We start from the raw sequence: 17,269 nt of genomic DNA on the forward strand, positions 1-17,269 counted from the left end.
CAAAGGAACAGAGGAAATATAAAATCTGAAATTGTCTGGACATAGACCGGTTTATGTGTATATAAATATAATCGTGGATATCAATATTATCATCATCTATCAATAAATGTCAGGAAGCAAGATTATCCTTGCTTGCCATGCAAATAATTCGCTGCAACATTCATAACTACAATTACTCAACAAATGCGAATAGCAGAAAATGGGATCTAGAAGTACAATCATCTCAAGCTTTGTCAAAAGAATTGGGGGGTTCAGTGATCTGAACACCACAAGTATCCTTTGTCTCTCATCTGGTTCTCATCAGTTCATCAGCTGTCACCCCTTCGTGACAGAAAAACTGGCCCTGATTCAGGTTCGTTCAGGCTTCAGAGAGGCCTAGTCCGGCGGCCCGAAGCCCGGCCGCAGAGGAGCGCGTTCTTCGGGATTGGGTTCTCATCCCGCCAAGAGTTCGCCGGAGAGTAGACTCGGAGGTAGAACTGCTGGCCGAGGTACTGCCTGCCCCAGATCTCTGACCTGATGTTCCACATCCCCACATTGTCCAGAGGCATGTAAATTGCAGTCCACGATTGAGGATACACCTGAAATAAGTGGATCATGCAAGAGCAGATCATAAGAGATGCAATCATGGAGCATGCCATATTGTCATTAGTAGATCTTTAGAACAAGTTCAGGTACATAGGTTATTGTGCTACTTGTACTGACATGATAAGAACATAGAACTAGATGCAGCTTCAGAAAAATTAAGTGGTCATGGTAGTCTACAGTATGTGCAGGTTTGTTTGCATTTTTTCTGAAAAGAGGGTGGTCTACTATGAGCATTTGCATTGATAATACCTGCAATGTGTACCGAGCAATTGCGTCTCTAAGGTTGTAGCTCTGCCGACTCGCAGGTGTCCATTGTCCTCCATCCATCCTGTTCATAAATGGTTGATCACCTTCGATCAGTCATTGATATGGAAGTATGAAACCAGTGGCCTGAAGATAAGCATGTAATCTGCAAGCATAGCAATAGAGTACACACCCGACAACCCAGAACGCGTAACCGTCAATGTGCCATGACTGCACAAAGTTCTCAGAGTTCTCAAAGATGACTTCGATGTAGTCTCGCATGTTGGCTGCCATGACTGCTGTCTGTAGGTAGGCGCCACCTCCGGTTGGGTTGTCAGGCATGCTTCCCAGAGTGAACACACCCTGAATGTTGTAGAAGTCGGCAACCTTGAGAGGAGTGTCAGCTGGAATGAAGGACACACTGTTGACTGCATATCTCAGCTTGCCATTGATGTTCGCACGTGAGTTTGCGAGTCTGATTGTTCTTGTGGTGTTGACAAGTCCGTAATGGTATGAACCTTGAGGGTTTGGCCTTGGTCCACTTGCAGTCAGATTCCACCTGTTTAGAGTTAGCCAGCAGAAAAAGAAACACAGTGGATTAAATGAAGAGGAAAGCTACTTTAGCAACTTCAATAAGCATGATCCAAGTTACTTTTATCAAAATAGTATGCCAACATATAATGGATGGACAAGCTTACCGAATCGATCTAGCCTGGTTGAGAGACCAATCAATTTGGATTGTTGGCGCAGGGGGCGGTGGTACTGTGGAAAGTACGCCATTTGAGTTGCTGTAGTGGAGAACAGCAGTGGTGGTGAGCACAGGATTGGTGAAACGTGTCGAGACAATAATGCTATAATCCTGGGGTGGCTGATCAGCAGTCACAAGGAACGAGTAGGACTGGCCTAGATGGACATCAATCGAGGTATATGAACTCTGCACGGTGTGTGATCCCTCCACCTCAACCAGGAGCAAGGAATGACCCTGAATCCTGATGTTCACTGACGTTGATATGCCCACATTCGATACCCGAAAGCGGTAGGTTTTCCCTGGCAACAATACATCAAACAAGTTTAGTATAACTCTGAATATATAATGATGAAGTACCTGTCAGACTGCTAAATATTTTGGTTTCTGTTCCGATTTACTCCGATAGGATTACCTTGGTCTACTGTAAATCTGTTGCCATTCCAGCCTTGGCCGTTGATAAGAAGCCCATCAGGGAATGGAAGGTCATTACCACTGTCCAAAATGCCTTGCAAATCCTGGGAAGATTTTAATTTTAGTTTTGCCGATAACAGTGTAAGCTACCACTCGTGTGTTGAAATTTGTGCTTAAATACATAAAGAAATGAACTTACAGTATGATTCAGCTTGAACCAGTCACCAGCCAATATGGTGAAATCACCAGCAGGGGGTGCAAATGGAACCGGGATCCCCGGGCGGCTAAGGACTCTGATACCGCCATACCCACCAGCAGCCTTGTGAAATGCAAGGGAGGGAAAGTAGTAGTAGCTCCCAATTTGGTCCTTGAACTGCATGATATAAGTGAAATTGCCACCCGGAGGGATCGGGCAGTTTGTACCATACACCCCATCTTGCCATGAGCTCCTCCTCTGCTGAATTCCTTGCCTACAATGTACAAACAGCCATATAAGTTACAGACACAGTGTTCCTTTTTCTTTCGTGGAGAACAGACACAGTATTCATTTCCTCGATCCAAATACAATAAAAATATAGATGGTATTAGTGCATCATTTTTTTAAAAAAAATGATATATGCCAAACAGTGGTGCAAGACCAAGTATCAAGGAGAAAGCTAATTTAGAAAATGAGCATATTGTACTTTAGTTATCTCTAAGATACTACTACTACACATATCAGGCTCAAATAGGTCACCAGGGTGGCAACAAGTACACTCTTGGCTGACATTTCAAGGCACTAGTAAAGTGGTAATCCAGCAAACACAGCAATCTGCACATGCTCAACTTGGGAGCATATTAGGCCCCACTTGATACAATTAGGCACTAGTTGTGCATATGCTCTTTCTATCATGGATCTGTAACGAAAGCGAAAGCACAAGTAAAAAAGGTTTGGAAAAAGGGTAAAGATGTAAATAGATGCTAGAACAACATCAGGTTCTTTTAGTTGATCAAATAAAAGGGAGCAATAAACATTTCACCCTGGGACAGCTCACACATGAGTGACATCACAAGATCTGCACAGCACTGACAGGATCAAGATCTACACGAGCCTGCCTACTCCATTGAAATTTTGATTGAACTGAACTTAGTGGTTGTTTGGATAAGGGATATTTTATTTTTTTTCAATCCCTTGATACATCGGATGTTTAGACGTTAATTAGGAGTATTACATATATATTGATAAGAAAACTAATTGCATAAATAAAGGCTATTTCATCAGACAATTTTTTTAAGTCTAATTAATACATGATTAGCAAATGTTTACGGTAGCATCACATTCACTAATCATAGACTAATTAGGCTCAATAGATTCTTCTCGTGAAATAGTCCAGACTCCGAGGTGGACTTTATTAATAGTATATATTTAATACTTCTAATTAGTGTCCAAAATTTAATGTGGCAGAGACTTGAAAAAAAGTTGAAGGTAAACAAACAGCGTCTTAACTACTACTCGCTTGCACTCTTGTATTGGCATATTGCTTCACATGTTCAAACTTGCACAGCCCAACCTTTCGAGGAACAGTCTCAGAGAGACAGTTCATACATTCCAAGGTTTACTGCAGCGAAAACCAAGATCACACCGATTATGGCAAGACACCTACAAAACTACAGCGTGGAGATATAATCTGAAAACGAGCCGGCAAGACCGAAAATGCAACTCATACGGAGAGAAACATGCCAGGCAGGCTTGGGACAGCAAAGTTAGGTGAGACAGAGCAAACAGATGCACGAGAAGAGGAAGAGGAAGAAGAAGAAAACACTGTAAATTTACCATGAGAGGAGGAACGGTGAAGGCAGGCTGTTGTAGACATTGATGACGATGTTGTCGTTGGTGACCGCGTCGATCTGAGGCCCCGGGAACTGCCCGTTGATCAGTATCCCCTGCAGCAGCAGCAGCAGCATCACACCCATCCACACAACAACGCCATTAGCAGATGCAGCAGCAGAGCTCACTGGCTCGAGCTCAGCTCGCCTCCAAGAACAAAGCTGATAGCAGAAACGCACGAGAAGAAGGGAGAGACCCAATGCGTACCTGCTGCTTGACGCCGAGAGGGTAGATGTCACCGAAGGTGACGTTCCATGTGTAGAACCTGTAAGGGTCGTCGCCCCTCGCCGCGAGGAGAGAGGAGGCCACAAGAAGCGAGACGAGGCAGAGAGAAATGGACGACGACGACCCCTCCATTCTCCTCGTCACACACCACACTCTCACTTCACTTCACTCGCTCACTCGCACCAACCAGCACCGTACGTACCACTACTCCACCGCTTGCTTTATCAGCTCAGCTGAGCTGAACCTGAGCTCATCACAAAGGTGACAGTGGAGTGTGGATCAGGGCGATGGGGTCAAAGAGTGGCGAGGAGGAAAGGGATCTGTGGGATTGAGTGGAGGAGAGGAGGAATATAAATGAGGAGGCAGATTTTGCGGTGATGGGCGATTGGGTGGTTGGATGGATGTGTGCGGCGTAGATTCATCAATTCGTCGAGCGGCAGCAGGCATGAGTTGTCACGGGACGTGGCCCGCGTAGAGGCGCGCGAAACCGCGGGGGCGGGAACCTGGAACTGGAAATGCTACGGGCACGCAGCTGGTAATGTAGGTCTGGGTCCATTTCTGGGGCTGTTCCACGCACGACCGACATGCTCCCGCGACCGCAGAACGCGTCGGTTGGTAAAATCGCTCCGCGCACCCAGCGTCAGCAACTGGGAAGCCTAGAAAATTACTATTCATATTTTGGCTTCGTTAATATATTGCCCTTAAAATGATTACCAACAGATGCGTTGCATATCATTTTGCCATAGCAGCAAAGAGGTTGCGCATATTGGTTTATTGCCCCTGGCTCTAGCATACACCTCCATACACGTCTTTATGACCTTTGTTCATTTATGGATGATAGCCTCGTCATCTCGATCTTAGGACTAGCCTTCTTGTCATCCTTACTTTGCACCATGTTTTTAATGCAGGGATTTGAAGTTGTCGTCGCAACATGAAAGTTGGAGGAGGCCACAATTATCTCACACGTTGACTAATGTCGGCATCCCTTGCTCATCATCCTCTCGTTAATACTTGAGGCTTGTAGTTGCGATCTCAATTCGTCACATGTAAGCACCCCCTCGATGTTGTGGCGAAGTGGCGCAAGACCTTTGCTTATTCATGCACACACTCGATAGCTCTGTTGCCGGTGGAGGTCTCTTGTCCGGCCGCTATTACTGTAGTTATTTAATGTATCTCTAATAGTAAAAAGAGTAAATTATAAGAGAAAAGTAGCAGATTATCTTATATATTTAGAATATAGATGGTATTTTTAAAAAAAGAATCATGTATAAATGGTATTGTAGTGTATACATATTATTCGAGAATGACATTATGGCGAAACCTAACTAAATGTGAAATTTCAGCCAAACCGGTTCTGACTATGGCAAAAACTAAACAATTTTCTGGAGCTAATTAAGCCAGCACCCGTCTTGATTGGACCTACGATTTGTCGGCCGGCATCATGTCGCGGAGCGGAGGTCCACACCACACCGGCGATGGTTCGCGGCGAATCGAATGCAAATGAGCTTACGAATCCATCACCAACAACAGCTAGCTGGCGCTGCAGGGGGGTGGGGGGGGGGGGGGGTCGAGGAGGAGAGAGGCGAGCAGTAGAAGTGAAGCAATGTAGCTAGCCCGGCAGAACCGGATCGATGGCCGAAGGGCGTACTCGATCGAGGGGCGTGCGCGAGAGCGTGACGACGAGGAAGCAGGCAGCGGCGTGCGTGCACGCGCGCCCACCCCCGCCATGTGCTCTGCACGCCCACGTTCCCACATGAAGCCATTGGCCGGATGGGTTTGCCCAAGTGTTCATCCAATACTCCAATAGTGTATCTAGTATGCCTTTAGTTTGAGTTTAACGTGTCTTTGTTATTATCTTATTTGCTAGGTTCGTTTTATTTAAAATAAATATAATAGCCACATGTGAAATATTGTTCATGTTTTATTATCTAATAACAATAAAAATATTAATCATAAGAAAAATTAAATAAGACTAAGAGTCAGACGGTATATCTAAAACTAAAAAATAAACTAATTTTAGGACAATAGGAGTACTAATATAAATAATCTATATTATTTATTTATTTATTCTAATGGATCAGATTAACTACGTCCTGATAATAGAATATTTCTATCTACTATAATACAACCCTAAATCAACTAGTATTAAAGTTATTTTACTGATGGTAATATTAATAGTAGAATAGCACGGTAGCAAAGCTACCCGGACTTTTCTTTTTTAGAAAAACTAGCCTACGGAATCCCGTACCGACGGGACGATTAACGACTAATTCAGCTTTTTCCAAGCGGAGGAGGATGGTGGTGTCAGGCGGTGTGGCCTCGTAGCGTGAGTGGTGCTGGGGCTCGCTGGTTGGTGGGATGGCGGCGGCGAGTTCGTATCGTCTTCGTTCTATCCCCCATAAGGTTTTATCCCATTTGTTTGCTCTCCTATCATAAAGTCTCTCCGTGGAGTTCGCCGCCGACGCCAATCTTTACTCGTGCTGGAGAGGGCTTTTATCACTGTTGCCAATCTCCGTGTTGCTCTCTCCACCATCGGTTTCGCCGTACTCCACCGCGCCTCCGTGTTGTTTCATCGTGCGACATCGATGATACCAGATGATACCGATTGGTATCAACTAGTGCCACTTGATACTAACTACTTGGTATCAAACGAGGGCTCGCTGTCGCCATCGCCATCTGACACATATTGATACCTTCTGATATCATGTAATACATGTTTGATATCTTCTAATACCACGTGATACCACTTAGAACCAAGTGAATTGATACCTCCTAGCAACTTTTGGTATCAACTGACACATGTTGATACTAATCGGTATCATCCAGGTTTTCATATAGGAATCAAGCGATACCTATCGATACTTATTGATACCTGTTGATATATGTTGACATTATATGATACCACTTAGACATATGATACCACTCGGTATCACCAGGTACCATGTGATACCTGTATCTTTTTGAGCTTTCCTTGTCGTGCGACGTTGTGATACCAAATGATACCAACTGGTAATACACCGCCATCGTCGCGTCCGCCACCAACTGTTAGACAAAGGCGGCGCAGGGGGAGTGTGGCGGCCCGACGGCGCGGGGGAGTGCACTGCGGTCTCGACGGCGGCGCGGGGGGCATGTGGCGTGCGGTTGGGAGATGCAGCGCGGGGTGGGGGTGTGCGTTCTGGACGTTCACTAATGTGTGTGGAGGTTCATTTTTTTAAAGAGAAATACTCCAGAACGGACGTCCGTCCAAACGGGAGAAGATAAATGAGCCACCGGTGCTACGTGCTTCATCGTTGTAGTTGCTCTCCCCCGTGCTTTGCATCGTTGGCGTTGCCTCCCTTGTGTACTCGCGCCGCGCTGCTACTCCACGCTGCTCGTCGTCGCTCCTCCATGCTACCCCGCATATTGGTGCCGATCTTCACCCGCGTCCTCCATACTCATCTAATTTATAAAGTATCAACAAGTATCAATATATTATCATCCAGTGTAAAAATTATAACATGTATATACATACTGGAATTAGGTGATACCTTTCTAGTATGATGTGATACCACAAAGTAACTACTGATACTAAATTTTATACTGGATGATACCTGATGGTATCATCTGGTATCATATGATACTTGACGATACTAAGTGGTATCAACACTTGTTCCATATGATATCATGCTGACATCATATGATACCACTTATAACCATATGGTACCGCTTGGTACCACCTGGTAACATATGATATCTGTATTTTTTTTAGCTTCCCTTATTACACGACGCTATGATACTAAATGATACCAACTGGTATCACATCAGTGGTATCATCTGGTACCAGCTACGCGCTGGTAACGTGAGGCGCATTTGAGCGCGAAGGCGGTGATGCGTGTGACACGCTGCGGCGAGAGCGCGACGTCGGCGGAGACACGCAGACAGAGGCGGGCAGACGATGGCGGAGGCGGCGGCACGCGGCGATGGCGGAGGCGAGCGGATGCGAGCAACGGCAGAAGCGGGCGGCACGCGGCGATGGCGAGCGCGCGGGTGGACGCGTGGGCGGGCAGGCGACATGCGGGAGGCAGGACGGATGCAACACGTGGAGTTTGTTTTAATTATCCCGTTCTCGACGGGACGTCGTTCTCCCGTAGTTCTCTGTTTTTTTTTAAGAACAAAGCTACCCGAGAAGAGAACAACTTTTCTCTCCCCCGGTTGATTCTGATTCCTCTTCCTAGTTGCGTGCCACTTGCGTACTTGCATTGTATCTTCTGCACGAGACGCGACGCGCGCGGGAGCAAGATCGAGCACGGCGCCAAAAGGCTTTGAGTTTTTAAAAAAAGAAAGAAAGAGAAGAGAAGAGAAGAGAGGACTGCAGATTCGATCGAGATGCCGGCGGCGGCGACGTCTTGCACGGACGACGACGCATGAAACGGCTCGATCGAGCGAGCGATCCAATTCGGATGCCTCGCTTTGCTCGTAGTCGTACGTACGCGACGTGAGGCGAGGGAGGGGATGGCGCTCGCACCGACAACCATTTTTTCACGGTGGAGTGCCCTCGGCCTCGCCGACAAAGGCACCACGGGGCGGCTGGCTCTGGAGCTGGGAGTTTACTCTCCTCTTGAACCAATGTGTCTCCTGCTTTCTCTGATTTCTTCTTGTTTGATGCAGTTGAGTTGATTTTTCTAAGTGGTATATACGGTGGTGGGAATTATATTTCAAGCCGCTAAAATCATAAACCCAAAAATCACAGTGTGAAAGTTACGTATATATGCATATACGTAGACATTCGTGGTACTATAAAGATTCAGTTGCCTCTTCGTTGATGTTTGGGAGTGTATTTTGGTGGCAAAAGCTATTTAAATTTAGCACGTACAACCTCTATTCAAAAATAAACCAGTCTTGAACACACTAGTATGGAATGTGCCTTTGAGGCGAGCCCCTAGATCCAAGACAATCCGTAGAAGGCGCCACCTACCATGAGCTAGGCAGGGGCGGGAGGAAGGACCGTTTGCGAAAAGAAAAACACGGCAAGCGACCGACTTAAACATACTTCCATTCATTCGTCTTACTTATTTTTTAAAACATGTAAAATTATATATAGGTCATGCTAAAATTTTACTTGATAATAAAGAAATCATAACAAAATAAATCATAAATACTTATTTGTGAATTATAAATATTAGATCTGGAGCGAATACAGAGCAACCTCTTTGTGAGAAGATGTAGCCGTAGGTTAACACTGGCAATCCTTACCGACTACCTCTACAAAACCTGACATCGATAACACATTGGTAATGGAGGGTCATGCTTGTCCTTTGGAATGATGCCTGGAACAATCGATCCCCTCTGAAGCTCGATATTATGCTCTACAAGGAAACCTCAGATAGAAATTCACAGCAAGACTCTCAACCACAGCCCAAGATCAATTGCTATCGCTGTTAGAAGAATTGCAAAGTTAGACCGGGACGATGATGACAGACGTCCCAGAATCTGCAATCTCAGGCGCCGCGAAGTCGCCAACACCTACCTTCCCCACCCAAAATGGGGATTCATATGGCAAATTAAAGGGGTTGATGAAAGATGGAAGATTATTTTATTTTTTTATAGTTATTTAATAGTATAAATAATAAAATTAATAATTATAAAGTAGAAAAAATATTTTAGAATATAAAATGACGAACTTATATATCAATTCAAAAACACACCGTTATTTCGAAAACATGCGCTCAAAAACCAAGAAAAAGATAAGAACAATCTGCTAAAAAACACGGCCCGTTCGCACAATTATTCTGGGCAACAATCCAGCCCAAGCACATCCCATCTCAGTCCTCAGAAATAGCCCACAAATGTATTTCGTCTGAAAGAAGCCCATATGTAGAGTCAACCCAAAAGGCCCACTGCAAAAACGAGTGGTCCATAAAGCCCAAACCAACCTAGGTTTCCTCCTCTGCTGCACTCCTCCTCCTCCTCGCCGCCGCCACCGTCGAGGGCTATAAGTACTCTCCTAACCCGCCGTCCTCTCTCACCGCCTAGGGTTCCATGGATCAGCCGCCACGCCATCGCCGCCGCTTCTCCCATCCTCTCGTTTCCAACGATTTCTTGATTTTTCGTTTTATTTTCCTCATATTGTTTCGGCCTGAATCGTCCTCTCTTGTTCTCGTTGAGCTGGGGGCACCAAAATCTCCATGGAGCCAGCCATCTTCGCAAGAAGGGGATAGATCGACGCGTCAAGAAATCGTTTCTGTTGCCATGGCTCCAGTAGGCAATACGATTGTTGCTTGCGCACAGCTCATCTCTTGATGCAGATCAGTTCTATTCTTTCTTGTGGCTCTGTCGTGAAAAATATTCTTGTCCTTCAAAAAAAGGGATAGATCTTTTCTTTTCGCTCTCTTTCTCTGCTGTGTTCTTGCACGGTGCTAACCCCGGGCTTGTCGGATCGAAATCCTCTGAAGAAGGAAGCCCCAATGCCTGTGCTAGATCCACCGTGCCATTCAGTGTTGCAGGTCATGATGCTTCGAGCTTGTGATTGATCTGTGTCAGCGTAATGGAGACACTCAATCATATCTTCATTTGTGGTTTCTTTTTTTCATGGAGTTTGATGGTTGATTGGCAGTGATTTGACATTTACCCGCGCTTCTGATCTAAACCGTGAAGCAAAGGGAAAAATAATGGTTGAATTTCTTAATATGAGCCATTCACTCAGTTATCTTTCTTATTTCCTGATTTATATTTCAGAATTGGTAGGTTTGGCCTGGCAGTGATGATACAGACTTTCAGCTTCAATGCCAGTTCTGCTTCTGATAATTCATGACTGATAAAGCTGATATAGATCTGAGCCAACTGCTATTTTTTTGTTTCTACATGTTTCAATAATTTTTTTTTTGCATCTTTTCATATCTGCCAGTGATGATACAAGCTTCCAGCTTTCCATGCCAGTTCTGCTTCTGAGAATTCATGACTGATAAAGCTGATACAGATCTGAGCCAATTGCTATTTTTTGTTTCCACATCATGCTTCAGTATTTTTTTGCATCTAGACATATCTGCCAGTGATGAACTGCCAACTTCTTAGAGGGTGCAGTTAGCTCAAGTGCCTGTTTATCAGGCATGAACCTACTTGCAGCTGCTGCATTCGAATGATAATAGCTGGCTTTCTGAGGTCTCATGCGCTCAGTATTTTGCATATCCATCAATCAAATTCGGCTTGGTAGTTTTAGGGGTGCTATCTCTAGATTCTTTCATCGAGAGAAATTGCACAGTTTTGCCGAGTTTAACTATCCTTCCGCAAGCAAAGTTTCTGATTTGCGAGGAGGCTGAAAAAGCTCGGAGATTGTGTGTTGACATCAGCTTCGTCTCTTTTATTATTGTGAGATGGGAGTTAAATGACAGCACGAAATTCATTCCAAGCTGAAATCTTTAAGATGACAACGTGGACAAGGCAAATCGGTTAATACCCGTTCAACCTGATTATACATCTAAACAACCACTCCATGTAGAGTAAAAAATTGGCAAACCAAAACAACGAACCACTAGGTAATTTAGGTATGACTATTGTGTACAAAAAGACCCTCGGAATTGAAAGATTTTTTTACGAAAGCTGTTCAGTTGCAACAGTTTCATGGCACTATTGCTCCATTTTGCAAGTAAACGGGTATGAATATGGTACACAGAAGACACTCGGAATTTCTTCAAGTACTGACGTTCTTTGAACTTGGCAATTACAAAGAGACGGTCGTAAGTGAAGGATTGGCAGTAAGTGACGAGACGATCGTATCCTGCAGGATTGACAATGATGAATTGATTGGAAATCAGAGGATCGTGAAATCTGTTCTTTGTAACTTTCTAAATTACTAAATATGAGGCTACATTTTTTTTTGAATTTCTCACCGGAGGAGAGAATATCCTGCTGAAGTTACTGATTTTTGATGGGGCTCCACCGCTCCAGCCTCCAGGGAGCGGATTGTTGGGCTTATTTAGGGAATAAACCAAATAAAAATATGTAAATAAATTAGTATATTTGTAAATAAACTATAATTTATAAATTAAATTGATATATACACGATGATTAAATGTCTAGACTAAAATGTAAGCTATGGTAAAAAAAAGTCAAGGTTTAATGTAAGCTATGGTAAAAAAAGTCAAGGTTTAAAATAAGCTATGGTAAAAAAATGTGCTATCATAAAAGAGTTCTAGAATCTAATTTTCTAATTTAAATCTAATGTTGAAAATTTAAATTGTTGAAAAGCAGCCGAGTATGCAAATGCTGCTTCAACCCTTTTTTTTAGGCTTACAAGCTAATTTTTTTATTTTAAATTTTAAATTTGGAGTTGATGTTAGTGGACGAGGTGAGTTGGATTTATAGCTAGCCAAACGGGCCAAGCACGGCCCGGTTAGGCACAGCCCGTTAGGCACAAATACTGTAGCGGGCCGTACCGTGCTAGCCTACGTGTTGCTTCCTCGGCTCAAGAAGAAACCAGGCCGTGTCGTGCCGGCACTAACCCGTCAGTGGCACGTGGGCCAGCGGCCGGTCCGTCAGCACGCGCTAGCCCAGCGTCCCAGCCATGGGCCAACGCAATAGTGCCAGCACATGCGTGCAGCCAAGCAGAAGCAGCAAGCTGCATGCCTGCATGCAAATTAAAAAGCCATGCATTGATGCATGCATTAACTGATTAGCAGATAGCCAGCTAATGGTCGGACGACACGTGGTGGGCCCTGGGGGTTTGGAATTTGAAAACAAGCGCAGCCGCTTATTAGTTTGTAGCCGTTCGTCGAAACTCAGGATAAAAATTCTCAAAACTATACTGCAAAAGATTAGCACACACTAGAAAACAAGAGCCAAGAGATGAGAAATTTGGATGAAGCAGGAAGTTAAAGGTGGTTGCCCTATTTATAGTAAAATTTATCGTATTTTTTTTACATTTTTTTGGTATTTTTTCAGATTTTTTACTTCAATGGCATGGCGCCTACCGAGCTGCGTATCGCATGGTGCTTTTTCCTGCCTCGACGCAGCCAGCCAACCAATGACTCCCGCCACCGTCCGCCTCGCCAATAGCACGTCCACCCTGCATGCATACGTCTGCCGTCTGCGTTTTGCCCTTCCCAACGCGTTGCTGAGTCGCTCCGCCTGACTCCCATGCGTCCGCCCCAACGCGGCATCGGCACAAACCGCGCATGACGTAACACGCCCATTCGCCCATCACGCCGTAGTGCCACACGCATGTTCGGCCTGCCACAGTCGGGCCGTGCCGGACCAGCCCTGCTTCGTGCCGTGTTCGTGCTGGTCCGCTACAAAAAATGGGCCGTGCCGTGCTGGCCCATCGTGCCACACCTTCGGCCCATGCACGTCACGTCTAACTGGGTCGTGCCGACACGGCCCACCTCCTTTCGTGCCCGTGCTGGCCTATATCGATTACTGTAGCACAGTGCCTGGGCCAGCCCGATAAGGCACGGCCCATTTGGCTTGTAGGATGGATGGGGGGATGGATGAGTTGGACGCTGTTTTTTGTTTGGTGCAAGGGACGGGATGTGTTGGACCTGTTTTTTGTTTGGTGTAAGGGATGATATGGGATAAAGGTTACCTCTCATATCTAAAATAAAATATTAAATACTATGATTAATATATAAATAATCTAAAATAATTGAAAGTATATTTATACATATAATATATTTTAAATAAATTTAATAAATAAAATAAACACCCTTATGTGGGTTGTGGTCGTCCTGGGACAGATCCGTCTCATCATTTTGGTGGGATGGGTTAGACCTAGAGCTGAGAGGAATATTTCTTTTTCGGATCCAAACCATCCCACCCATCCACTAACCAAACATGATAAATGATGGGTTGGCTCTGTCCCTGGAACCAAACACATCTTTAATCCTTAGAGTCGGTTTCCATTGTATAAACCGATTTATCTGGAATCTCTGCACTGGATCTGGCAGGCTCAGCTATGACAAACTTTTAATTCCCTTCATAGCAATACGAAAACATTTTGCAATGAAAAAGCAGAGAGGTGTGACAGATCCGACAATAAGGCTCATGACAAAAAGAGGGCCAACATTTCCTGCTCACCAGAACCAAATTACAGTCTCACTACCATAATCATCGATTTTATGCGTTCCAGTCGAGCTCTTCCGATGGCAGCGGCAGCGACGACATGAACTGCTGCACCTCGAGGCTGAACTCGTCGTCGGTGACGACGGACGACGGCCCCGGAGACGGGGCGGACGACCCGCCGGCGCCGGCGAACCACTCTCCCGGGATCGAGCCCGGGGTGATCCCGAACATGCCGGAGATCTCCTCCTCCACCGCGCTCGCCGCCCTCCTCTTGGAGGGCTTCACGTCCTCTGCATCAATTTGCGCGAAAATGCAACCACATGTGAGATCGATCGCCGTTCCGATGATGATATCACCGTATGCTAGCACATTTGATATCAGATGGTCGGTTTCAGTCGTGTTGATTGATATAGATGCGTCCGATTTTTTTAACAAAAGGGTAAAAACTTTGACTCACCATTGCAGCCTCGGTTATAAAAAGACTTCATTTTAATTTTCCTTATTTGTCCCACAAAATAATTGTTTCTTAATACATGTTTTCAAATTTTAAAATGTAAGAAACAGGGAAGTGTATTTTAGTTTTTTTTTTGTCTTTGCATTGTTATATGTGAAGTACATTAAAAAAATATTTTTTTTGGGCGGAGAAAGTACTACGTAATACTACATGCTAAGATTGACATATCATAGCTATGTATTTACCTCTAAATTTATCATCAAACCACATGTATAAAACGAATAATCATAAAGATCCATATTTAATAAGTTCTCACGGAACTACCAGCTCTAGATAACTATCATAAGTGTTGTATTTTTGTGGTATATCGACGTTTAATCTATTGTCTTGCGATATGATGCCTAAAATTTATACTACCTTCGCTCTATAATTTCGGAACGGATGTAGTAGTTTTTTCATGGTGATGATGCTCAATTCGTAGGTTTGTAGTACAAGTGTATAAAGTCTTAATTTTGTAATAGTTCGATTAAAGTAAAGTAAATAATTTTATGAAATTTACTTGATCTTTTAAATCAATCAGGAAATGAAAATAAGAAATAGTAATTTTTAAATTTTTAAAAGTTCAATAACTGACCAAAGATGAAGTCCCATCTCCCGCCATACTGCGGGTCCTCTTCTCCCGAAGGGTACTGTGAGGTGACGTCACTGTCGCTCGCGCCGCCGCTGCCGCCGCCGTGGAGCACGAGCCTTGAGGTGGGCTCGCGGTACAGCAGCTCGGGCATGGAGCCCACCCTGAGCATGGTGGGGTTGGGCCGCGGCAGTAGGTGCTCGTCGCCGAGCAGCGACTCGAGCACACCGACGCCGTCGCTCGTCGTCGCCGTGTCAAATTGGTTCGAAGGGAGCTCGCGCGGTCTGGTCGGCAGCGGCGGGAGCCCCGCCGAGACGAACCCGCCGAATGCCGGCTGCGGCGGCGCCTGCTGGTTGGCGAGGTGGAGGAGCTCGAGCCCCTGCATCTGGTTCAGGAGCGGGTAGTTCTGGTTGATCAGCGGCGAGTGCGAGGCCGACGGCGATGGCACCGGCGGCGGCAGGGCGAACGGGTTGCTCGCGTCGAGGAGCAGCGGCGGCTGCGGGAGGCTGCCGCTGCCGCTGCCGTCGCCGTCGGCGCCGGACATGCTAAGGTTCTTCGCCCGCAGGTACGCGATCTCCCTCTCGATGTCCGGCGGGTAGAGCGTCAGGCCGGCGCGCACCCGCCGCTTGAGGCGCGTGTTCCAGTAGTTCTTGATCTCGTTGTCCGTCCTCCCCGGCAGCTGCGCGCATACCACCACCATGAATTCATGAATCACCAAGACGATCGACGAACTCGTCACCTCTCCTCGTGATCGATCAAATCGGACACAGTTTTGGATGGTGTTTTGCTTACTTGGGATGAGATGCGAGCCCACTTGTTGCCGATGAGGCCATGGAGGAGGAGGATGACGCGCTCCTCGTCGAGGGAGAAGGGGCCCTTGCGGAGGTCGGGGCGGAGGTGGTTGGCCCACCGGAGCCGGCAGCTCTTCCCGCAGCGCTGCAGGCCGGTCTCCCGCCGCACGGCGTTCCAGTTCCCCTCGCCGTGCCGCCGCACGTGGTCGACCAGCAGCTTGTCCTCCTCCTGCGTCCACGGCCCCTTCTTCAGCCCGCCGCCGCCGCCGCCGCCGCCGCCGCCTTCTCCTCCGGCGCCATTCCCTCCGCTCCTCGCCATACTTCCTCTCCTCCCCCTCTCACCTCCGAGAAGAGGAGAGAGAGCGCGAGAGCGCCTCCGGCGACCGACCTCCTGCTCCGCTCGATCAACAACACGATCAAGCAACGAACCAACCAACCAACCGATCGATCAACCTGATCTCCTACTACAATCGGCAACCGATCGAGAAACCGAAATGGCTTAGTATATTTAGCTTCCTCTTGTCCTAATCGGCGCGAGGGGATGGATGGCCGCCGGCGACGGCCGGCCGCCGCCGATCAGCTGTGATCGAGATAGCTGGGGTGGCCTCTCCCTGGCGCGGAGGAGAAAGACAAAGGGGGAGGCGAGGGGGCGCAGCGAGGTGGTGGTAATGGCGGGAGGGAGGGAGCATGGCGAGGTGGGTGGCGTGGCGCAGCTGCCGGATCGCGCCCGCCATTCGCTCGCCGCGCCATGCATGCTCTTGCCTCCTATTCTCGCGCGCTTTTTTCTATTCTTTCGCGCGCGCATGGACTCTCTGGGCTGTGTGTGACTATGACTCCTCCAGATGTGTTTGACTTTTATCTATCCTTTTCTTATCCTTTTTTGAGATTTTGACTATGTTTAGGCAGCCATGCTTATTTTGGATTTGGACTGGTTTTGATGATCCACACTAGTAGTCCATGGTCCCGATCCAGTCCATGAAGCATGCACAGCCCAAGAAATTCACACTGTTAGTGGCTTAGGCCGTGTTCAGCGATGCAGGTTAACAAAAACAGATTCGCTATTCCCTCGTTTTTCGTGCTCATGTTCCCTAAACTGTTAAAGGGTTTATTTTTTAAAAAATTTCTATAATAGAGTTGTTTTGAAAAACTATATTAATCTATTTTATATTTTTTCATAGTTAATAATTAATTAATCGTGTACTAATCTATTACTATATTTTTCGCGTCAGATAACTCGCCTCGCACCATCTGCCGAACGCAGCCTTAGTTGGACTATCTATTTCAT

General features: G+C 46.1%; 2 protein-coding genes and 7 non-coding genes across 9 annotated transcripts; 7 read left to right on the forward strand and 2 right to left on the reverse strand.

Moving 5' to 3' along the window:
* Positions 1-39: 39 nt before the first annotated feature.
* Positions 40-4,364, reverse strand: LOC102712266 (L-ascorbate oxidase homolog). Its single transcript, XM_006656316.3, has 8 exons — positions 4,062-4,364; positions 3,801-3,910; positions 2,187-2,457; positions 1,989-2,091; positions 1,527-1,875; positions 1,022-1,387; positions 835-913; positions 40-578 (listed from the first exon to the last, which is right to left on the reverse strand). The coding sequence occupies exons 1-8, from the start codon at positions 4,209-4,211 to the stop codon at positions 366-368; spliced, it is 1,641 nt and encodes a 546-aa protein (XP_006656379.1). The 5' UTR covers positions 4,212-4,364; the 3' UTR covers positions 40-365.
* Positions 4,365-10,216: 5,852 nt separating this feature from the next.
* On the forward strand, positions 10,217-10,346 carry LOC121054841. Its single transcript, XR_005812125.1, has one exon. It is a non-coding gene; the product is annotated as a small nucleolar RNA snoR111 (small nucleolar RNA).
* Positions 10,347-10,464: 118 nt separating this feature from the next.
* On the forward strand, positions 10,465-10,614 carry LOC121054845. The gene has a single exon (XR_005812129.1). It is a non-coding gene; the product is annotated as a small nucleolar RNA snoR134 (small nucleolar RNA).
* Positions 10,615-10,665: 51 nt separating this feature from the next.
* Positions 10,666-10,752, forward strand: LOC121054842. The gene has a single exon (XR_005812126.1). It is a non-coding gene; the product is annotated as a small nucleolar RNA U36a (small nucleolar RNA).
* Positions 10,753-10,807: 55 nt separating this feature from the next.
* Positions 10,808-10,900, forward strand: LOC121054824. Its single transcript, XR_005812108.1, has one exon. It is a non-coding gene; the product is annotated as a small nucleolar RNA Z223 (small nucleolar RNA).
* A 53-nt stretch (positions 10,901-10,953) lies between these two features.
* LOC121054825 lies at positions 10,954-11,047 on the forward strand. Its single transcript, XR_005812109.1, has one exon. It is a non-coding gene; the product is annotated as a small nucleolar RNA Z223 (small nucleolar RNA).
* Positions 11,048-11,102: 55 nt separating this feature from the next.
* LOC121054827 lies at positions 11,103-11,218 on the forward strand. The gene has a single exon (XR_005812111.1). It is a non-coding gene; the product is annotated as a small nucleolar RNA Z278 (small nucleolar RNA).
* Positions 11,219-11,349: 131 nt separating this feature from the next.
* LOC121054839 lies at positions 11,350-11,456 on the forward strand. The gene has a single exon (XR_005812123.1). It is a non-coding gene; the product is annotated as a small nucleolar RNA snoR97 (small nucleolar RNA).
* Positions 11,457-14,003: 2,547 nt separating this feature from the next.
* Positions 14,004-16,639, reverse strand: LOC102711712 (transcription factor MYB101). Its single transcript, XM_040525300.1, has 3 exons — positions 15,986-16,639; positions 15,200-15,872; positions 14,004-14,401 (listed from the first exon to the last, which is right to left on the reverse strand). The coding sequence occupies exons 1-3, from the start codon at positions 16,301-16,303 to the stop codon at positions 14,166-14,168; spliced, it is 1,227 nt and encodes a 408-aa protein (XP_040381234.1). The 5' UTR covers positions 16,304-16,639; the 3' UTR covers positions 14,004-14,165.
* Between the last annotated feature and the right edge of the window lie 630 nt (positions 16,640-17,269).

The sequence above is a fragment of the Oryza brachyantha genome, chromosome 6, assembly GCF_000231095.2.
Source record: "Oryza brachyantha chromosome 6, ObraRS2, whole genome shotgun sequence".
Classification (NCBI taxonomy): Eukaryota; Viridiplantae; Streptophyta; class Magnoliopsida; order Poales; family Poaceae; genus Oryza; species Oryza brachyantha.